The 20,080-nt window shown below is 40.7% G+C and overlaps 2 protein-coding genes across 2 annotated transcripts in view; one reads left to right on the top strand and one right to left on the bottom strand.

Annotated features, from left to right (window-relative positions):
* Nucleotides 1-11,877, top strand: part of etnppl (ethanolamine-phosphate phospho-lyase) — a 61,264-nt gene extending 49,387 nt beyond the window's left edge. The window contains exon 13 of the mRNA XM_090184096.1: nucleotides 11,235-11,877. Coding sequence (XP_090040222.1) covers nucleotides 11,235-11,246 — 12 coding nt within the window. The 3' untranslated portion in view covers nucleotides 11,247-11,877. The remainder of the gene's footprint in view (nucleotides 1-11,234) is intronic.
* On the bottom strand, nucleotides 498-20,077 carry ostc (oligosaccharyltransferase complex subunit). Its single transcript, XM_021615424.2, has 4 exons — nucleotides 19,677-20,077; nucleotides 12,931-13,024; nucleotides 12,104-12,301; nucleotides 498-1,038 (listed from the first exon to the last, which is right to left on the bottom strand). Exons 1-4 carry the CDS (start codon nucleotides 19,813-19,815, stop codon nucleotides 1,020-1,022), a joined length of 450 nt encoding a protein of 149 aa, XP_021471099.1. The 5' UTR covers nucleotides 19,816-20,077; the 3' UTR covers nucleotides 498-1,019.
* Nucleotides 20,078-20,080: the final 3 nt, after the last annotated feature.

Raw genomic sequence — 20,080 nt, 5'->3', positions numbered from 1 at the left:
GCACTCTTTCCTCTGGTCTAAAAAAAAACAAACCCTGGTGTCCTGGCTTAAATACCCAATCTGGCCCTCAAACCATCATGGTCACCTAATACTCCCCAGTTTACAATTGGCTCATTAATCCCCCTCCTCTGTAACTATTTCCCTGAGAATGTGTTCTCAGTTTTTCTTACCTGGTAAAATAATGGATACATTTAAAAAATTGCCACAAAATACCTAGTTTAAAAGTTTTTCTGGAAGCTGTGCTGCACCATTTTCCCCTACGTGGGCCAGCCCAGTAGAAATTTGAGTTCACCAAGTAGCTTCAGCCCCTCGCCATATGACTGACCGCTAGCAAGATGCGCACACAGCAGAGCAATGACGTAGTGGTCCACTTTTGGCTTGTGAGCACTACCTTCAGAACTACTGGTTAAAAAGATTACAAAAGTACAGAAGAATCCATTTTAGTAAGGATATTACTAGTATATTATTTAAAAAAATGTGATTAGAGAATGACAAGCTTTCTGGAAATAACATTTATTTAAGTTCCTAATAGACACAACAGTGACATGTTGGAAGGCATTTAGGAAGATAGAATGGTCTAGAAAACATTACTTATCAATAACTCCAACAACTCCCAAATTTACTGCTCATTCAGATTTATAATCAGGAAAGTGTCCCTCCTTCCAATGGGTGCATCTCAATGGTCTATAGTGGCTTTGTCTCCACATTCTCGCCATCTGCATTACTGAACTGAAGACAGGTTAGCAATACAGCCTGTAAGGGAATTCCATCGCACCATTTAGTGGAAGGAAAGGAGACGAGGATAGGAAGCCTCGACTATTGAGATGCACATTGTATTAAATGTCACATCACTCAAACATGGTCAAAGGCTTATTGCCAGGGACAGATGTTACTGTCAATTCTTTATTTGCAATTTAAATCTGTATTATCATAACATTTTAGGCTAGCTTAAATCAATTGAAGCTTAAATCTTTGGCAGTCCTTCACCATTCTGTCTTCGTAATGTGTTTTGTCCATCTTCAACCCATGAGGTACCCACTGAGGAGAAATATAAAGGAAAGGTAGAGACAGATTAGAGTAGGCTTCCAACATAGGTACAGTGAAAATAGAAAAGATAGACCCTGAACACAACACTTGACACATTTGTCTGCAGTTCAGGTAAATAGCTGACTGATATCATAAACCTTAAATATGAGCATCACATTCTGCTAATGCAACTCACATGTAAATGACAGCTCTAATTTTGAGGACAACACCACTGAGTGCCTTGACGAGGGGATGTTTCACTCAAAATGCAACCTAAATCAACAAGTTTATGATATAGGCCTATATTCTGCATACTTATGTATTTGATAGTTTTATTTTTCAGCCCAAATTATATTAAATGGTATTGCTTTAGCGCAACGACTGGACGTCTTTGGGATCAATTAGCATGCTAGCTGATCCTGAACACTTCCAATCATTGCGCTAAACACTAGTTCAAGCTGCACGCAGAGACAAAGAAATTGTATCCATGAGTCTGACTAAGTAGAAAATGTGCTTTAAAAAAATCTTGCACTATCCCTTTAAAGCTGCATTAGGGGAAACAGCACCACTGGCTGCACCCAGAAGCATTTGCTGTCTTTGTTTTGTTTAAGACAGTGGAGAGAAGCATCAAGGTACAAAAAAAATCGTAGAGCAGCAGAGGATGCACTATCACACGTGCATTGATGTCCAATGAAAAATAGTGTTTTTTGTTTGAATTAGCGTATGGGTTGTTCACAACCGGACGTGGAAGTTTCACCACATCTACAGGACCGCAGTGGAGAAGGTGAAAAGCTTTGTGTTCCTCGCCGTACACATTACTGACAATCTGAAAAATGGTCCAGCCACACAGACAAAGTGGTGAAGGCGGTGCAACAGCGTGTCTTCAACCTCAGGAGGCTGAATAAATTTGGCTTGGCCCCTAAGACGCAAACTCTTACAGATGCACCATTGAGAGCATCCTGCCGGGCTGAACCACCGCCTGGTACGGCAACTGCACCACTAGCAACCGCATGGGCTCTACAGAGGGTGGTGCAGTCTGCCCAACGCATCACCGGGGGCACACTGCCTGCCCTCCAGGACACCTACAGCACCAGCTGTCACAGGAAGACCAAAAGACAACCACCCGAGCCACGGCCTGTTCACCCCGCTATCATCCAGAAGGCAAGGTCAGTAGAGGTGCATCAAAGCTAGGATCGAGAGACAGAAGCTGTTTTTCAATCTCAAGGCCATCAGACTGTTAAATAGCCATCACTAGCCAGCCTCCACCCAGTACCCCGCCCTGAACTTAGTCACTGTCACTAGCAGGCTACCACCCGGCTACTCAACCCTGCACCTTAGAGACTGCTGCCCTATGTACAGACATATAATCAGTGGCCACTTTAACACTGGTCATTTTTAATATTGTTTTCTAATTTCATATGTAAATTCTGTATTCTAGTCAATTTGCAAATAAATTCATAAAAAAATCCTACAATGTGATTTTCTGGATTTTTCTCTCATTTTGTCTGTCATAGTTGAAGTGTACCTATGATGAAAATTACAGGCCTCTCATCTTTTTAAGTGGGAGAACTTGCACAATTGGTGGCTGACTAAATACTTTTTTGCCCCACTGTATATTTACACTTCTATCCTACAGATATTCTAAATATTCTATCCACATTCTGTCCATACATCCCATCACACATTTATATACTGTATATTTTAACACCTTTTTTTATTTAACCTTTATTTAAACTAGGCAAGTCTTAAGAACAAATTCTTATTTAATGACAGTAAGATATTACTGTACTGTTGGAGCTAAGAACAAGCATTTAGGTATGCCCGCAATAACATCTGCTAAATATGTGTATGCGACCAAAAAAATGTGATGACAAATTTCAAAAGAGGGTTGTCCTGCAAGACTTTACAAAACTTTCACAAAGACGAGGGTGTGTTCAGGACAACAGAACAGTGTTCAACATGTAATTGAATGGAAACGGTTCTGTACTGAATGACCAGTTGAAGAATGATGCGATTATGGTGGCAATCTGCAGTTCAAACCACAACATAGAGGTCACCTCGCCACCTTTTCGGGTAAACAGCTTAGGGATGGGGTTGTAAAAATGTAACCACACTTCCATTCAGACAGAGCTATGAATGCAAGGACTAACCATCCATGATATCAGCATGATAGTTTTAAATATGTTTTGAAGCTATACCGTGTTTAAAATTGAACAAACAATAGTGTAAAACAAGCTTATATTTGGGGTTTTGGAGGGGTTAAACCAGGGGTCGGCAACTTATGACTGGAAGAGTCATGTCAGTCGATAGGGGACCTAACATTCTACAAATACGTCATACAGAATCTCGCTTCTACGAACGAGTTTACCACCGGGATTAAAAACTTGAGTTTAATTTCAAGTGAAGACAAACAAAAAAGTTACCTAGCCATCTTCCACCTCAACCAACGCTCTAAAAAGATGCGCTCTAAAGCCGACCTAATTGTCACAATACAAGCAACTCGATAGGATAGTTGAGATTGATCCGCATGGTCCCAGAGCCTGGCTAAAGTGCATAATTGTTGCCTTTTGGAATGATTTTAGTAGCCTGCAGTATTTAAAATAGTTGGGTATGAGCAAGGCTGCATTTGTTTTTGGGGGGGGGGGGGGGGGGGGGGGGGGGTCTACTACTAGTGGTGTAAAGTACTTAAGTAAAAATACTTGTGCTTTTTCTTGAATGCATCCCTCAAGGAAATAGTGTACTTTTTACTCCATACATTTTCCCTGACAGCAAAGAGTTCATTACATTTTGAATGCTTAGCAGGACAGGAATAGGGTCCAATTCACACACTTATTAAGAGAACATCCTGGTCATCCCTAGCGTCTCTGATCTGACGGACTCACTAAACAAAAATGCTTCGTTTGTAAATGTGAGTGTTGGAAAGTGCCTCTGGCAAGCCGCAAATAAATTTTAAAAACATCAAAATTGTGCCATCTGGTTTGCTAATAAGGAATTAGCAATGATTTACACTTTTACTTTGATACATAAGAATATTTTATCAATTACATTCACTTTTGATATTTAAGTGAATTTAAAACCAAATACGTTTAGACTTGTACTCAAATAGTATTTTACTGGGTGACTCACTTTTACTTATGTAATTTTCTATTAAGGCATCTTTACTTTTACTCAAGTATGACAATTGGGTACATTTTCCACCGTCTACTACGATTTCTGATACAATATATACATTTAAAAAAAAAAAAACCTTTATATTGTATTTACTTTTATTCAAACAGGGAATTCATATTTAAAAAATTTGCCCTGCACAATACAAAAACAAGTATAAATAAATAAAACAAAAACAGACTAGGGCCGTCCCCGACAAAAAGAAATTGGTCAACCGAAAATCTGTTCTCTCGACCAATGACCAATTGATTGGTTGAAATGTTAAAGTATTCAGACCCCTTCCCCTTTTCTACATTTTATTACATTACAGCCTTATTCTAAAATGGATTAAATAAATGTTTTTACTCAATCTACACACAATACCCCATAATGACAAAGCGAACAGATTTAGACATGGTTAGAAATGTACAAAAATAAATTATTTTGCTATGAGAATAGAAATTTTGTTCAGGTGCATCCAGTTTCAATTGATCATCCTTGATGTTTCTACAACTTTGAGTCCACCTGTGGTAAATTCAATTGATTGGACATGATTTTGAAAGGCACACGTGTATATATAAAGTCCCAGTGTTGACAGTGCACGTCAGAGCAAAAACCAAGCCATGAGGTCGAAGGAATTGTCCGTAGAGCTCAGAGACAGGATTGTGTCGAGGCACAGATCTGGGGAAGGGTACCACAAAATGTCTGCAGCATTGAAGGTCCCCAAGAACACAGTGGCCTCCATCATCCTTAAAATGGAAGTTCGGAACCACCAAGAATCTTCCTAGAGTTGGCTGCCTGGCCTAAAGGACTCTCACACCATGATAAACAAGATTCTCTGATCTGATGAAACCAAGATTGAACTCTTTGGCCTGAATGCCAAGTGTCACATCTGGAGGAAACCTGGCACCATCCCTACAGTGAAGCATGTAGCAGCAACAAGCTGTGGGGATGTTTTTCAGTGGAAAGCACTGGGAGACTAGTCAGGATCGAGGGAAAGATGAACGGAGCAAAGTACAGAGATAGCCTCAGGACCTCAGACTTGGGTGAAGGTTAACCTTCCACAGGACAACAACCCTAAGGACACAGCCAAGACAACGCAGAGCCCGGACTTGAACCCGTTCGAACATCTCTGGAGAGACCTGAAAAAAGCTGTGCAGCAACGCTCTCAACCTGAGAGCTTGAAAGGATCTGCAGAGAAATGGGAGAAACTCCAACTACAGGTGAGCCAAGCTTGTAGTGTCATACCTTAGAAGATCCGAGGCTGTAAAACTGTTATTTATTTCACCTTTATTTAACCAGGTAGGCTAGTTGAGAACAAGTTCTCATTTACAACTGCGACCTGGCCAAGACAAAGCAAAGCAGTACGACAAACAACAGAGTTACACATGGAACAAACACAGTCAATAATACAAAATTTAAAAAAAGTCTATACAGTGTGTGCAAATGAGGTAGCATAAGAGGTAAGGCAATAAATAGGCCAAAGTGGCAAACTAATTACAATATAGCAATTAAACACTGAAGTGATAGACGTGTGCAAGTAGAGATACTGGGGTGCAAAGGAGCAAAATAGGTTAAATAACATTTTAATTTTTTACCCTTATTTAACTAGGCAAGTCAGTTAAAAACAAATTCTTATTTTCAATGACGGCCTAGGGACAGTGGGTTAACTGCCTGTTCAGGGGCAGAACGACAGATTTGTACCTTGTAGGCTCGGGGATTTGAACTTGCAACCTTTGCAACCACTAGGCTACCCTGCCGCCCCTTTTAATGTCTACATGAACATAATGATAAGTAGTAAAACTGTCTCCTGTGAAAAATGAAGGGCGCTATGATAATACCTGCATCAAACAGTCACTGACGTTTAATAAATACAAAAAATCTGTAAAAAAATAAATTTAAAAAAATGTCCTGCTCCTTCCATGACCTTTGCTACATTTATTTCCCTCTGCTCATTTGTCAGAGGGAGCATTTTAACCTTTTTTTCAACCCTATTCCTAACTTAACCCGCCAAGACAATGTAATGCGGTAATGCGTCTCTCTTCTCACTGCATGGATGATAAATTGTGCACCTTAATTCACAATTTAATTTAAGCCTAACTGAATGATGGTGAAGAGGTTGATTTGATGTAAGTGTAAGTGTAATGAGTTAGTGTTATGCCTATTTGTCAGCAGCAAATAATTTGACCACACGCTTTGGGGGTTGACCATTCTTTTCTATTTTACTTTGTAAAAATAAGCTATGGGACTGTTTTATTTACTATAACTGTATTACTAATCAAATTTATTGTAAGGAAATTAAAACATGGTACATGTTGCAGTAGGCCTTCAGAATAATGCAAAACATATCCTTGACTCTATCCAGTGAAGCAATTGATGCCAGCCCACTGAATGGCAAATGGACGATACTGCACCTCACTTCCCAATTAAATAAAAAATTAGGCCTAACTGGGTGAAGAGGTTGATTTAATTTATATATATATATATAAAGACAATAGTGTAATGAGTTTATGTTATGCCCATTTATCAGTGTTAGCGCTCATGTTAATAAATTTGACTGCGTGCCTTGCGGGTTGATACCATACTCACATTTAAAATGTGTAAAAAGAAGCCGTTCCTGGACTGTTTTACTAATTAAATGTATTGTAAGGGAAACGAACACATGCTATGACCGCTCTGGCTACTAATTAAAAACGAGTAACAATCAAATTAAAATGTTATTCTGTCGTCAATGGATGAATGGGCGATAGAAACTGATAATGGTGCACGTGACTTAAATTAACTGAATGATCAGAGTGAAATAATTTGATTGATCTGAATGATACGGGTGAAGATGATTGAATTTAGAACAATAGTGTACTGAAGAATTGTGGGTGGTCTAATTATTTTATTATGAAATGCTGGAAATTGTATATAATCTCCCCAGACACTGAGTACAACATTCACAATGGCAAGCCAAACCAAACTAAGGGACAGCGTTGCAAATGCTGCAGAATTTAAATGAGTTGGAGTCGGATGGAGAATCGGATATTGTGCTTGAAATCAAAGTTGCTGATGAAGAGTCATCTGATTCTGATGTTCACTTCGAGCCTCGGCCTCCGATGCCTGAGCCTCGCCGCAGAAACAGAACAGAGCCAACAGACGGTGATCCCAAGTGCCATGTGAGACAGGAGTCTGGGAGGGATGGCACGGTTTGGGTAGAAAAGAGACCAACAGGAAGCCGGCCTCACCAGAATATTCACAAAGAGAGCAGGTCCTACACCTCATGCAGAGACAAATTGCCAGAGTACTTAATTTTCTTTGTTTGTGACATGCAGATAGTGCAGTCTCTGTGCTGCAACATCACTCATATGCACCGAAAAGGAAACAAAACAAGGAACATGTGTATGAATGAACTGAATGCATTTATTGCACTCTTGTATGTCCACATAGCATAAGGCGGAAAGAGCATGGATGTGGAGTCAGTCTGATAGGTATGGGGTGGACTTTTTCCAGAGAGACCATGTCACGCAACCGCTTCAGAGAGATCATGCGACACCTGCGTTGATAACAAGGAGATGAGACCAATAGGCGTGCAGACAGACAAGTTTGCCGCCGTCTCAGACACCTAGAAAGTGTTGTGAAGAATTGCACTGCTTGTTACAAGCCAGGAGACATCATAACTGATGTTCCCAACAAAAGCTCGGTGACATTTTACCCAATACATGGTCAACAAACCAGACAGATTTGGAATTGATTTTTAGTTGGCCGCCGATGTCAAAACCAAGAACTTGCTCAATGGCTTTCAAAATCGAAACCAGGCCAGTGGGTGAGCGACTGTTTGAGACTGTTGTTGAGCCTCGTGGAGCCTTACATTGGCAAAGGCAGAAATGTGGCCATGGCAGACAAGTTGATTGCAAAGAAGACTAGCCTGCTTGGAATAGTGAACAAAGAAAGCCGGGAGCTGCCCCTCTGCGCAAACCATACCAGCAGAGCTGTACTCCACAGTGACAGAAAGTGGTAAAGCAACACTTATGGTGTACAGATGCAAAAGAAAGTGTTTGCATCCTCAGCACCATGCATCCCACTGTTGCCATTGGGAGTGACCAGAAAAAGAAACTGGAGACAGATGACAAATCTCTGCTATATACATATATCGTTTCCATCGGTCAAACACCAAATATAATCTTATATTGATGCACTAGTTATCAAGCGTTGGTGCTTATGTTTGCTGTACCTTGCGGGTTGATATGCATCTGATGCATTTGCTGCATAAGGACAACATTCTCTTGTCTAGCAGGTGCTAATATATGTATGCAGGGTATTTGTATGTATTGTTCGATTACAGAACCATCCGATGAGTGAAGATGTAATCCAGCCAAGGCAATCTTACGAGAACTTGAAAACAGCATGTATTTAGTTTTGCCCGTATTAAAGCACACGTTTTAAAAATCAGTAATGGCTTCCTGTACAGATGCACAATCAGACTGTAGCTTGGTAAAATCCAGGTCAGCAGTCAGAGCAATTGCGTACATATTAGGATCATATGCATATAAAATGAAATGTCAATTCTTTAACAGATTGACCAATAGCATTTATATAAATAGTGACAAAAACAGGTCCCAAAACAGACTCCCGCAGAACACTTATGTACTTCAAGAAATTCGGACTTAACCCCATCAATCACGATGGCCTGAGTTCTGTCACTAAGAGAATCATGAAACAATGAGCAGGTGTCAGAACCCAGCAAAGTTTCTTATTTACCATAGATTCAAGAATTTTAGCTAGACACAGAGGCCTAGAGATGGGACAATAATTATCAAGATGACTATCCCCGCCCTCATGGAGTAGCAGCATGTTAGCGGTTTTCCAAACTTTAGGTATATTTCCTGACAACGTTAGATTTAAGATATGGGTTACTGAGCCAGAAATGAGGGGGCAGCACACTTGAGCATACAGTGCATGATGCTACAAGCTTGGCACACCTGTTTTTGGGGAGATTATCCCATTAATCTCAGCAGATCCTCTCAAGCTCTGTCAGGTTGGATGGAGAGTGTCACTAAACAGCTATTTTCAGGTCTCTCCAGAGATGTTTGATGGGGTTCAAGTCCGGGCTCTAGCTGGGCCACTCAAGGACATTGAGACATGTCCCGAAGCCACTTCTGCGTGGTCTTGGCTGTGTGCTTAGGGTCGTTGTTCTGTTGGAAAGTGAACCGTCGCGCCAGTCTGAGGTCCTCAGCGCTCTGGAGCACGATTTCATCAAGGATCTCTTTGCTCCGTTGATTTCTCTCTCGATCCAGACTAATCTCCCAATCCCTGCTGCTGACAAACATCCCCACAGCATGAAGCTTCCACCACCATTCTTCACCATAGAGATGGTGGCAGGTTTCCTCCAGACATGATGCTTGTCATTCAGACCAAATAGTTCAATCTTGGTTTAATCAGACCAGAGAATCTAGTTTCCCATGGTCAGAGTCTTTACGTGACTTTTGGAAAACTCCGAGCGGGCCGTCTTGTGCCTTTTACGGAGGAGTGGCTTCAGTCAGGCCATTCTACCATTAATGCCTGATGCTGCAGAAATGGTTGTACTTCTGGAAGGTTCTCCCATCTGCATAAAGGAACTCTGGAGTTCTGTCGGAGTGACCATGGGGTTCTTGGTGACCTCCCTGACTAAGGCCCTTCTCCCGATTGCTCCGTTTGGCCAGGCGACCAGCTCTAGGAAGAGGTGGTTCCAAACTTCTTCCATTTAAGAATGGAGGCCACTGTGTTCTTGGGGACCTTAAATACTGCAGAGATATTTTGCTACCCTTCCCCAGATCTGTGCCTCCACACAATCCTGTCTCGGCACTAAGGACAATTCCTGGTTTTTGCTCTGACAACTGTAGGACCTTATGTGACTCATCAGGAAACTAGGCGTATGCCACGCATCACTACTTCACAGGAGAGCATTTTGAATGCAATTTTATTTTATTTGATCAAAAAACATTTGACAGAAATGCCTTCTGGAACATGTAAACATTTTCATGTGCCTTTAACAAACTTGTATGCCATCTAAATACTAATACAATTGTTAAATTACGAGCCTAGTTGGTTTAGCCACAGAAAGAGAGCAACCTTCCCCCTATCCATGATTGGCTGAGATAATGAGTGGGCGGGACATGTCGAGAGACAAATTGGTCTGCCATGTGGCACACTTATGTCTATAACATGAGCTGGTCAGTATGTGTCGGTAATTCTTTCTAACGCAGCTTTTGAAAAAGTTTTGAAATTAGCTAAGGAGATTTGATAGCGAATTTGAGTCAAAAAGAGAACAAAAGGCTGTTGTAATCCGGAGACATGTGTTTTACACATCTTCAAACTAACCCTAACCCATTTTTTTTTTAACTAGGCAAGTCAATTCAGAACAAATTCTTATTTACAATGACGGCCTAGGAACAGTGGGTTAACTACCTTGGTCAGGGGCAGAACGACATTTTTTACCTTGTCAGCTCAGGGATTCAATTCAGTTACTGGCCCAATGCTATAACCACTAACCCCAACTCATGGCATCCGTGACAGAGGGAGAAGCTTCCATCCATGTATATGGGTAAGATAGTCTAGCCAGCTACATTTTCAGATATTACACATTTCTAATTTTCTCAGAAAGTCACTTTAAATTTGAAGTTAAATTGTACTGTTAGCTAGCTAACGTTATGCGTATGATCTGTGTCGTAATATTATTCGTACCTCAGAGCTATTTGCATTGATAGTTATAGCCTAATATTAGCTAGCTAACATTGAACCTGGTTGGTTAGCTACCTGCAGATTCATGCAGGGTAGTAACGTTATGAGTTGGGATTTTGGTTCATTGTTTAGCAAGCTAGCTGCATGTCTCAACAAAATAATCCACTATGCAAGTAACCATTTCAATAGAATGTTCATGTCACTGACAACTGTCAATAGACACAGCTTGGGGGGAATGGAATTATTTTATTATGACTTTATTTCTCGGTCGGGGGTCACTCCGAGATCAGTCTCGGTTCACTAACCTCAGGAGGCTGAATAAATTTGCCGTGTCACCTAAAACCGTCAAGCTTTTACAGATGCACCATTGAGAGCATCCTGTCGGGCTGTATCACCGCCTGGTACAGTAACTGCACAGCCCACAACCACAGGGCTCCTCAGAGGGTGGTGCTAGCTGCACAACGCATCACCGGGGGCAAACTACCTGCCCTCCAGGACCCCTACAGCACACAATGGCCAAAAAGATCATCAAGGACAACATCCACCCGAGCCACTGCCTGTTCACCCCGCTACCATCCAGAAGGCAAGGTCAGTACAGGTGAATCAAAGCTGGGACCGAGAGACTGAAAAAACAGCTTCCATCTCAAGGCCATCAGACTGTTAAATAGCCATCACTAGCACAGAGAGGCTGCTGCCTACATACAGACTTGAAATCATTAGCCACTTTAATAAATGGATCACTAGTCACTTTAATGTTTACATATCTTGCATTACTCATCTCATATATTTATACTATCTATTGCATCTTAGCCTATGCCGCTCTGACATTACTCATCCATATTCTTATTCGATTTCTTTACTTAAGATGTGTGTATTAGGCATTTGTTGTGGAATTGTTAGATATTACTGTACTGTCGGATCTAGAAGCACAAGCATTTCGCTACGCTCACAATAATATCTGCTAACCATGTGTATGTGACCAATAAAATATTATGTATCTGGTACTATCAAGAGTGTTACTTGTGTTGATGATTAGGTCCCCTTTAAACCAGACAAACAAATGTGTAAAAACACAGCAACTTGATGGTTTTAAATGGGAGCAGTAGGGTGGGGGAAGGGTTTTGTTGCGCTGTCCATCCTAAAAGTAGCAAACTTCTCCCCACCCCACAGTTTCATGTGTTTTAGGTTGGGGGCACGATTGGACTTTTTCACAAGAGAGTAGACTTACGGCAGTTTCATTCTCATGAACACTCTGGCCATGAAGAAGCTGAGCAGGACACTGACAAAACCGATGAACAACAGAAGGAAGCGGTTGAGTTTAGGGATGTTTGGGGCATTCGAGCGATCCAGGATTATGAAGCCCAAGCCTCCCATGGTGAAGAGGAAACTGGAGGCCAACCCTTCCATGATGTACTGGCCATTCACTCTTCATAGGAAAGAGAAAAAAATAAGATGGTTATGTGACTACCCCTCTCAAATTTGTGCAATACAATGCAGATAATGAATGGAGTAAATAATAGCCCCAGGCATTGACAATGCAGAAACAGCATACACTTGGAAAGTGTTAGCTCTCAAGATCCCAAAGGGGATTACAGTTGAAGGGTTCAGTCGAACGTATGGACCACAGCTGGCCAAATGTGTACTACAGTCCCAACGCTGTTTTAACATTTAGAAACTTGAATAATCCTTGCTTGCAATGCGGTTTTGGAAACATGTGGAACTGAACTTTCATATAAGCAAGAAATCATTTTTCAAATATAACCAAAACACTTTCTGTACATCGTTTCAGCACAGTTGCACAGAGCAATTTCCATTAGAGTGCAACTGGGTAGGAAGTATTGTACGTTGGCTGGAAGCATGTGTTTTTCAAAACACAGCCACTTGCAACTGTGCCAAAACTGGGTACAGTAAGAGTATATTTCGTATAAAAAAAAAGAAATTGCACTGATATGAAATTTCGAAATGTTTCCAAAACTCATAACGCAAGCAAGGCGCATTAACACTAGGATTAGTCTACTGTGTATGAATGGGCAAGGAAAGGTGTTGCGTACTTACCTGTATGCCAAAAAGGCGACAGGCCGCTGGTGCCCATGTTCATCGGTCATTGAACCCACACTAGGTGGTTCCACGATGACATCGTAGATGATGCCTGCAGATGGGAGAGACACGAGGAAATCAGTTAGCTAACCAGCTAGTAGCAAGAAGGAAAATCAACAGTTACGCACTGGCATAATAATATGAATTGGGATGGTAAATGCCATGTGTAAGGGTAAAGGAGGGTGCAAAGCTAGCCCATACCAGCTGAGCTGGCTTTGTAGTTTGCTACATGTTAGCCTACTCAATCGGCTAATAAATAAATCCAAATCTTTATTAGCCACAGTATTGTGAAAGCTACTCTGAAAATAGTGTTTACCAAGCTGCTAACAATAACGTCAATGTCACTTAAAGGTTTAACTAAGTTACTTTGAAAACATACACTACATGAGCAAAAGTAGTGAAACACCTCATTCAAAAATCACAGGCATTAACATGGAGTTGGTCCCCCCTACAGCACTTGGCAGTCCTGTTCAGTGAGAGGCCACACAAGCTGAGCTTTTGTTGCTCCTAGATGTTTCCACTTCACAATAACAGCACTTACAGTTGGCAGGGCCAGCTCTAGCAGGGCAGACATTTGATGGACTTGTTGGAAAGGTGGCATCCTATGATGGTGCCATGCTGAAAGTCACTAAGCTCTTCAGTAAGGCCATTCTACTGCCAATGTTTGACTATGGAGATTGTATACCTGTGGCTGTATACCTGTGGCTGAAATAGCAGAATCAACTAATTTGAAGGTGTCCACATACTTTCGTATGTATAGTGTAGTTCACTACCTACTGAAAAATGATCATATCTAAATCTGAAATGTCATACATAAAGTTAAGAAACATGGCACTGGAGTCAGATGTCAACAGAATGCTTTTTAAGCGAGTGGCTTCTAATTCGTGACCTGATCTTTATTTCTGAATGTGCAAATTCTTGCGATTTCTCGTGATCTGTGCTATCCGGGATCCTTGGGACGTTCCTAAGATAAGGCTTAAGGTTAGGGTTTAGGGAAGCGACATCCCAAGGACTCCCGACTGCACTGAACTTTTTCATCATGCCGAAAACGGAATAGATATAAAATACCAAAAGATGATTTTCACAAAGTCACATAGCAAAAAACCCTCAATAGCCAATACAATGTCAAAACATGGTCCTGTCATGAGTTCAGTACCATTTGCGTGATTGTGCAGACCCATGACAATGGTATTTTTTAAAAATGTATTAAGGCTCCCCATTAGCAGCTACTCTTCCTGGGGTCCAGCAACATTAAGGCAGCAATATGCAATTAGAATGACACATTACATTTCATAACACTTTTCACAACAACCTCAAGGATTGGACCCCGCCCCAATTTTCACCTAAAATGACATACCCAAATCTAACCGGCATCCTGTGGCGTACTGCATAAGCGTCAAATAGCCCCCGCGATATGAAACCAGGAAGTGGGAAATCCGAGGTTGGTCAATTTTGAACTCAGCCCCTATTGAAGTTAGTGCAAGATTACCAATATCCCACTTCCTAAGGCTTCCACTAGATGTCAACCGTCTTTAGAAACTTGTTTGAGGCTTCTACTGTGAAGTGGAGACGAATGAGAGTGGATTGAGTCAGAGGTCTGGCAGCAGTCACGCGCATTTCACATGAGGTATCTCCCGTTCCTTTTCTGAAGACAAAGGTATTCTCCGGTTGGAATATTATTGAAGATTTATGTTAAAAAACATCCTAAAGATTGATTCCATACATCGTTTGACAAGTTTCTACGGTCTGTAACGGAACTGACATTTCGTCTGCAACTATGAAAGCGCTTCATGAGTTTTGATTTGTTTACCAAACGCGCTAACAAAAGTAGCTATTTGGACATAAATGGACATTATCGAAAAAAATCAAACATTTATTGTGGACCTGGGATTCCTGGGAGTGCATTCGGTTGACTCCAACATGGCGGATATATGTATTTGTTCTCTGAGCGCTGTTCTCAGATTATAGCATGGTTTGCTTTTTCCGTAAAGCTTTTTTAAAATCTGACAGTGGTTGCATTTAGGAGAAGTATATCTTTAATTCCATGTATAACACTTGTATTTTCATCAACATTTATGATGAGTATTTCTGTAAATTGTTGTGGCACTGAAAATTCACCGGATGTTTTTGGAACTACTGAACATAATGCGACCAATGTATACTGGGATTTTTTTATACAAATATGAACTTTACCGAACAAAACATGCATGTATTGTGTAATATGAAGTCCTATGAGTGTAATCTGATGAAGGTCAAAGGTTAGTGATTCATTTTCTCTCTATTGGTGCTTTTTGTGACTCCTCTCTTTGGCTGGAAAATGGCTGTGTTTTTCTGTGGCTTGGCTCTGACCTAACATTATCGTTTGTGGTGCTTTCGCTGTAAAGCCCATTTGAAATCGGACACTTGGTGGGATTAACAACAAGATTACCTTTAAAATGGTATAAGATACTTGTAATGCTTGAGGAATTTTAATTATGAGATTTGTTGTTTTGAATTTGGCGCCCTGCACTTTCAGTGGCTGTTGTCATATTGATCCCTTTAACGGGATTGCAGCTCTATGAAGTTTAAGGACAACAAAGTCAAGGTATTGGAGTGGCCATCTAAAAGCTCTGACCTCAATCCTAAAGAAAATGTGTGGGCAGAACTGAAAAGGCGTGTACAAGCAAGGAGGCCTACAAACCTGACTCAAACCAGCTCTGTCAGGAGGAATTTGCCAAAATTCACCCAACTTATTTTGGTAAGATTGTGGAAGGCTACCCAAAACATTTGACCCAAGTCAAACAATTTAAAGGCAATGCTACCAAATACTAATTGAATGTATGTAAACTTCTGACCCACTGGGAATGTGATGAAAGAAATAAATCACCACTATTATTCTGACATTTCACATTTTTGAAATAAAGTGGTGATCCTAACTGACCTAAGACAGGGTATTTTGACTCGGATCAAATGTCAGGAATTGTGAAAAACTGAGTTTAAATGTATTTGGCTAAGGTGTATGTCATATACAGTTGAAGTCGGAAGTTTACTAAAGAATCACAAATACAGGTATTTACCTTTTCATGGTAGGAAGATGGAAAGGTAAATACCTGTCTATTTGTAAAGAAAAAAAATCCCCCTGATTGATTAATTATTTAGTCATATCCCAGTTAACCCATTTAATTATGGCCCTGCCTACACTGAACACCTTTTCTTTAATAAAAATATTCTTTCTATTTGGAACGACAAGCCAGAACAAAATTAAACAGACCTATTCATATTAATTCGCATGGAATGTCCGAGACATGTGCAAGTATTTTAAACAATTACATTGATAGAACTCACAATCTACCCCTCCCCCCAAAAATAAAAAATAAATAACTATGGGGCGCTGTTGAGGGAGAAGCAGCGAATCAGCTTCCAAAATGTATGTTTGTGACACAGATTGGCACAAGGGTCAGTCAGATCTGGCACTGGATGAATGTGTATTAATCCTGAGGTGCGTTCATGAACGTTTTCCCCGTCGCTGCAACTCCCTAACGGAATCTGGAAAGGTCAAGAGCGATGCGTCCCCCAAAACAAGCCACACTGCTTCTTGACACTGCTCCCTTAACCCAGAAGCCAGCAGCACCAATGAGTCGGAGGAAACACCGTACTAGAGGTCGACCGATTAATCGGAATGGCCGATTTCAAGTTTTCATAGCAATCGGAATTTTTGGAGACCGATTTGGCCAATTATTTTTTTTACACCTTTATTTAACTACGCAAGTCAGTTAAGAACACATTGTTATTTTCAATGACGGCTTAGGAACGGTAGGTTAACTGCCTCGTTCAGGGGCAGAACGACAGATTAGTACCTTGTCAGCTCGGGGGATTCAAACTTACAGTTAACTAGTCCAACGCTCTAACCACCTGCCTCTCTTTGCACTCCACAAGGAGACTGCCTGTTAAACGAATGCAGTAAGCCAAGGTAAGTTGCTAGCTAGCATTAGTCTTGTAAAAACAATCAAAATAACTAGTTACCTACACATGGTTGATGATATTACTAGTTTATCTAGCGTGTCCTGCAGTCAGTGTATATGCAACAGTTTGGGCCGCCTAATTTGCCAGAATGTATGTAATTATGACACATTGTACAACCTCCAATGTTGTAACAGCAATATTTAAACTTATGGATGCCACCCGTTAGATAAAATACGGAACAGTTCCGTATTTCACTGAAAGAATAAACGTTTTGTTTGAGATGATAGTTTCCGGATTCGACCATATTAATGACCTAAGGCTCGTATTTCTGTGTGTTATTATGTTATAATTAAGTCTATGATTTGATAGAGCAGTCCGACTGAGCGATGGTAGGCACCAGCAGGCTCGTAAGCATTCAGTCAAACAGCACTTAGTGCGTTTTGCCAGGAACTCTTCGCAATGCTTCAAGCATTGAGCTGTTTATGACTTCAAGACTATCAACTCCCGAGATTAGGCTTGTGTAACCGATGTGAAATGTCTAGCTAGTTAGCGGGGTGCGCGCTAATAGAGTTTCAAACGTCACTCGCTCTGAGTGGAAGCTATACTGTTACACTGGCAATACTAATGCGCCTTTAAGAACATCCAAATAGTCAAATGTTTATGAAATACAAATCGTATAGAGAGAAATAGTCCTATAATTTCTATAATAACTATAATAACTACAACCTAAAACTTCTTACCTGGGAATATTGAAGACTCATGTTAAAAGGAACCACCAGCTTTCATATGTTCTCATGTTCTGAGCAAGGAACTTAAACATTAGCTTTCTTACATGGCACATATTGCACTTTTACTTTCTTCTCCAACACTTTGTTTTTGCATTCTTTAAACCAAATTGAATGTGTTTCATTATTTATTTGAGGCTAAATTGATTTTATCGATATGTTATATTAAGTTAAAATAAGTGTTCATTCAGTATTGTTGTAATTGTCATTATTACAAATAAATAAAACTGAAAAAAAAAAATGAAAAAAAAGTGCCTGATTAATCGGTATCGGCTTTTTTTGGTCCTCCAATAATCGGTATCGGCGTTGAAAAATCATAGTCGGTCGACCTCTACACCGTACAGCTGGCGACCAAAATGTTTGCTATGTTGCGGAACAGTTTGTTCTGAACGACACATTTCCCCAAAACGTTCTTGAACAGACTGGTATGTTTGCTCCTTTTTGGTGAGTGTGGCGAGGTGTGGCTTGAAGCGAAGATTTAAAAGGCAGTGCCAAGCTGACAGCTTTCCAACCCCTCCCCTTTTTTCAACTGGACTTTCAGTTCAGCACCGTTTCTGTTCAATGAAACGTTCCAGAACATACTGAACATAGGACTTATTATGGCAAGCACCAGCAGATCAAACGAATAACTAAAATGAAAGCTTAGAAAAAAGTCAGTAACACATCATGGCAGGGTAAGCCGACAAAACAAAGACCTAAAGTGTTTCTAAAATCCCCTACGGGAAAAAAATTATGGTGAAAAAACAATTGGAACCATTTCCCTGTTTGACCGCTAGGTTTTATGGGTAGTATGACTCATGCGGTGGTACTCTATGGGTGCGTTCGTAAATTCACTCTGGCTATCTACTCCGATCGTCTGAGTGTAGCAGAGCACAGAATACCTAATAGTTTATGTAACGGATGTGAAACGGCTAGCTTAATTAGCGGTGCGCGCTAAATAGCGTTTCAATCAGTGACGTCACTTGCTCTGAGACCTTGAAGTAGTTGTTCCCCTTGCTCTGCAAGGGCCGTGGCTTTTGTGGAGCGATGGGTAACGATGCTTCGTGGGTGACTGTTGATGTGTGCAGAGGCGCCCGGGTATGGGCGAGGGGACGGTCTAAAGTTATACTGTTACATTTACTTACGCTCAACACCCGTTCAAAATGGTGAATGTCAGTAAAAGTCGTCCAAAAAAAATGTAATTGAATTGTTGCCAGCAGCATAGTTACAGTCACCAACGCTCTGGATAACACGAACACCCTAATTCACCTTAGTTCTGCTAGGGCGAGTAAAATGGTCAGAGTGAGATTCTCATTTGCGTCTGTAAATAGTTTGCAAATCTTAGCTTGGGTGCTTGACTGCCGTTGAGGTCAGAACACTCGAATCAACCCTACTCCTAGGCCAGAGGGTTCAGTGTGCACTCTGAATTTAGGAACGGAAGATCTGACAACGGTCTGAATTTACACCCAGAGCGCACTCTGGCACTCCAGATTGAATTGACGAACACACCCTATAACAAACAATGCCAAGATCATTGTGAATTATGTCAAACTGTTTTTAATTTAGCTTATTTTGCCAAATAAACAAATGTATTACAGTAACTGATGTAATTCATTTTTCCGCTATACCGTAAACGAGCGTGACCCCAAAACCACAATATGTACTGAACCGTGGGTTTGGTGAACAGTTACACACCTAGCCAGTACTAGCTAGCTAATTAGTTAGCTAGCTACACAATAGCCAACTCCTCCGTACTCGGCCCAACACTGATTAGCCGATTGAATAGGTCTGACTGCATAAAATACGTATGATGGGTGAAGACGTTGAAACATATTTTAGTAGGCAATACATGTACCTAACGTTAGCTGTTTAGAAGCCGGATGTAACTTTAAACATTAACAGACAAATCCTGTATCGAGGCTTTACAAAACCATCGGTTACAGCTACCTAGTTAAACTGGCTTGACAGCTAACGACGCTGCAGTATTCGACAACTTACCTCCAGTGATGAGAAAGTACGATACAATAACGATCGCATAGACTGTCATAGCCGACGGCATGTGCAGCCATGATGGCTTTTTGAGTTTTATATTAGGACATTCCAACACTGCGAAAGGTACACCGTATAATGTCTCCATTGCTAATTCAATACGAATTTACTCTTCAGGTAAACTGAGATGTCTGGCTGCTACGACGACGTGTCCAGGAAGTACCGAAAATCTAGTTAGTAGATACACTTCTAAGCAAATACTATACTTTTTAATCACAAATAATGAATTTCATGCACTGAAATGTTATTTCATATTTAATATAACTATTCTATATACACATCTTGAAGACAATCTGAACTGACATGTGACCACAGTTTATTATCCTTCAAATGTTTCGCTTACCTGCTAAGAC

Source organism: Oncorhynchus mykiss, chromosome 9, assembly GCF_057628025.1.
Source record: "Oncorhynchus mykiss isolate SJ-2025 chromosome 9, ASM5762802v1, whole genome shotgun sequence".
Lineage (NCBI taxonomy): Eukaryota > Metazoa > Chordata > Actinopteri > Salmoniformes > Salmonidae > Oncorhynchus > Oncorhynchus mykiss.
Note: the sequence above shows the minus strand (reverse complement) of the source record. Positions and strands in the feature narration are given on the sequence as shown.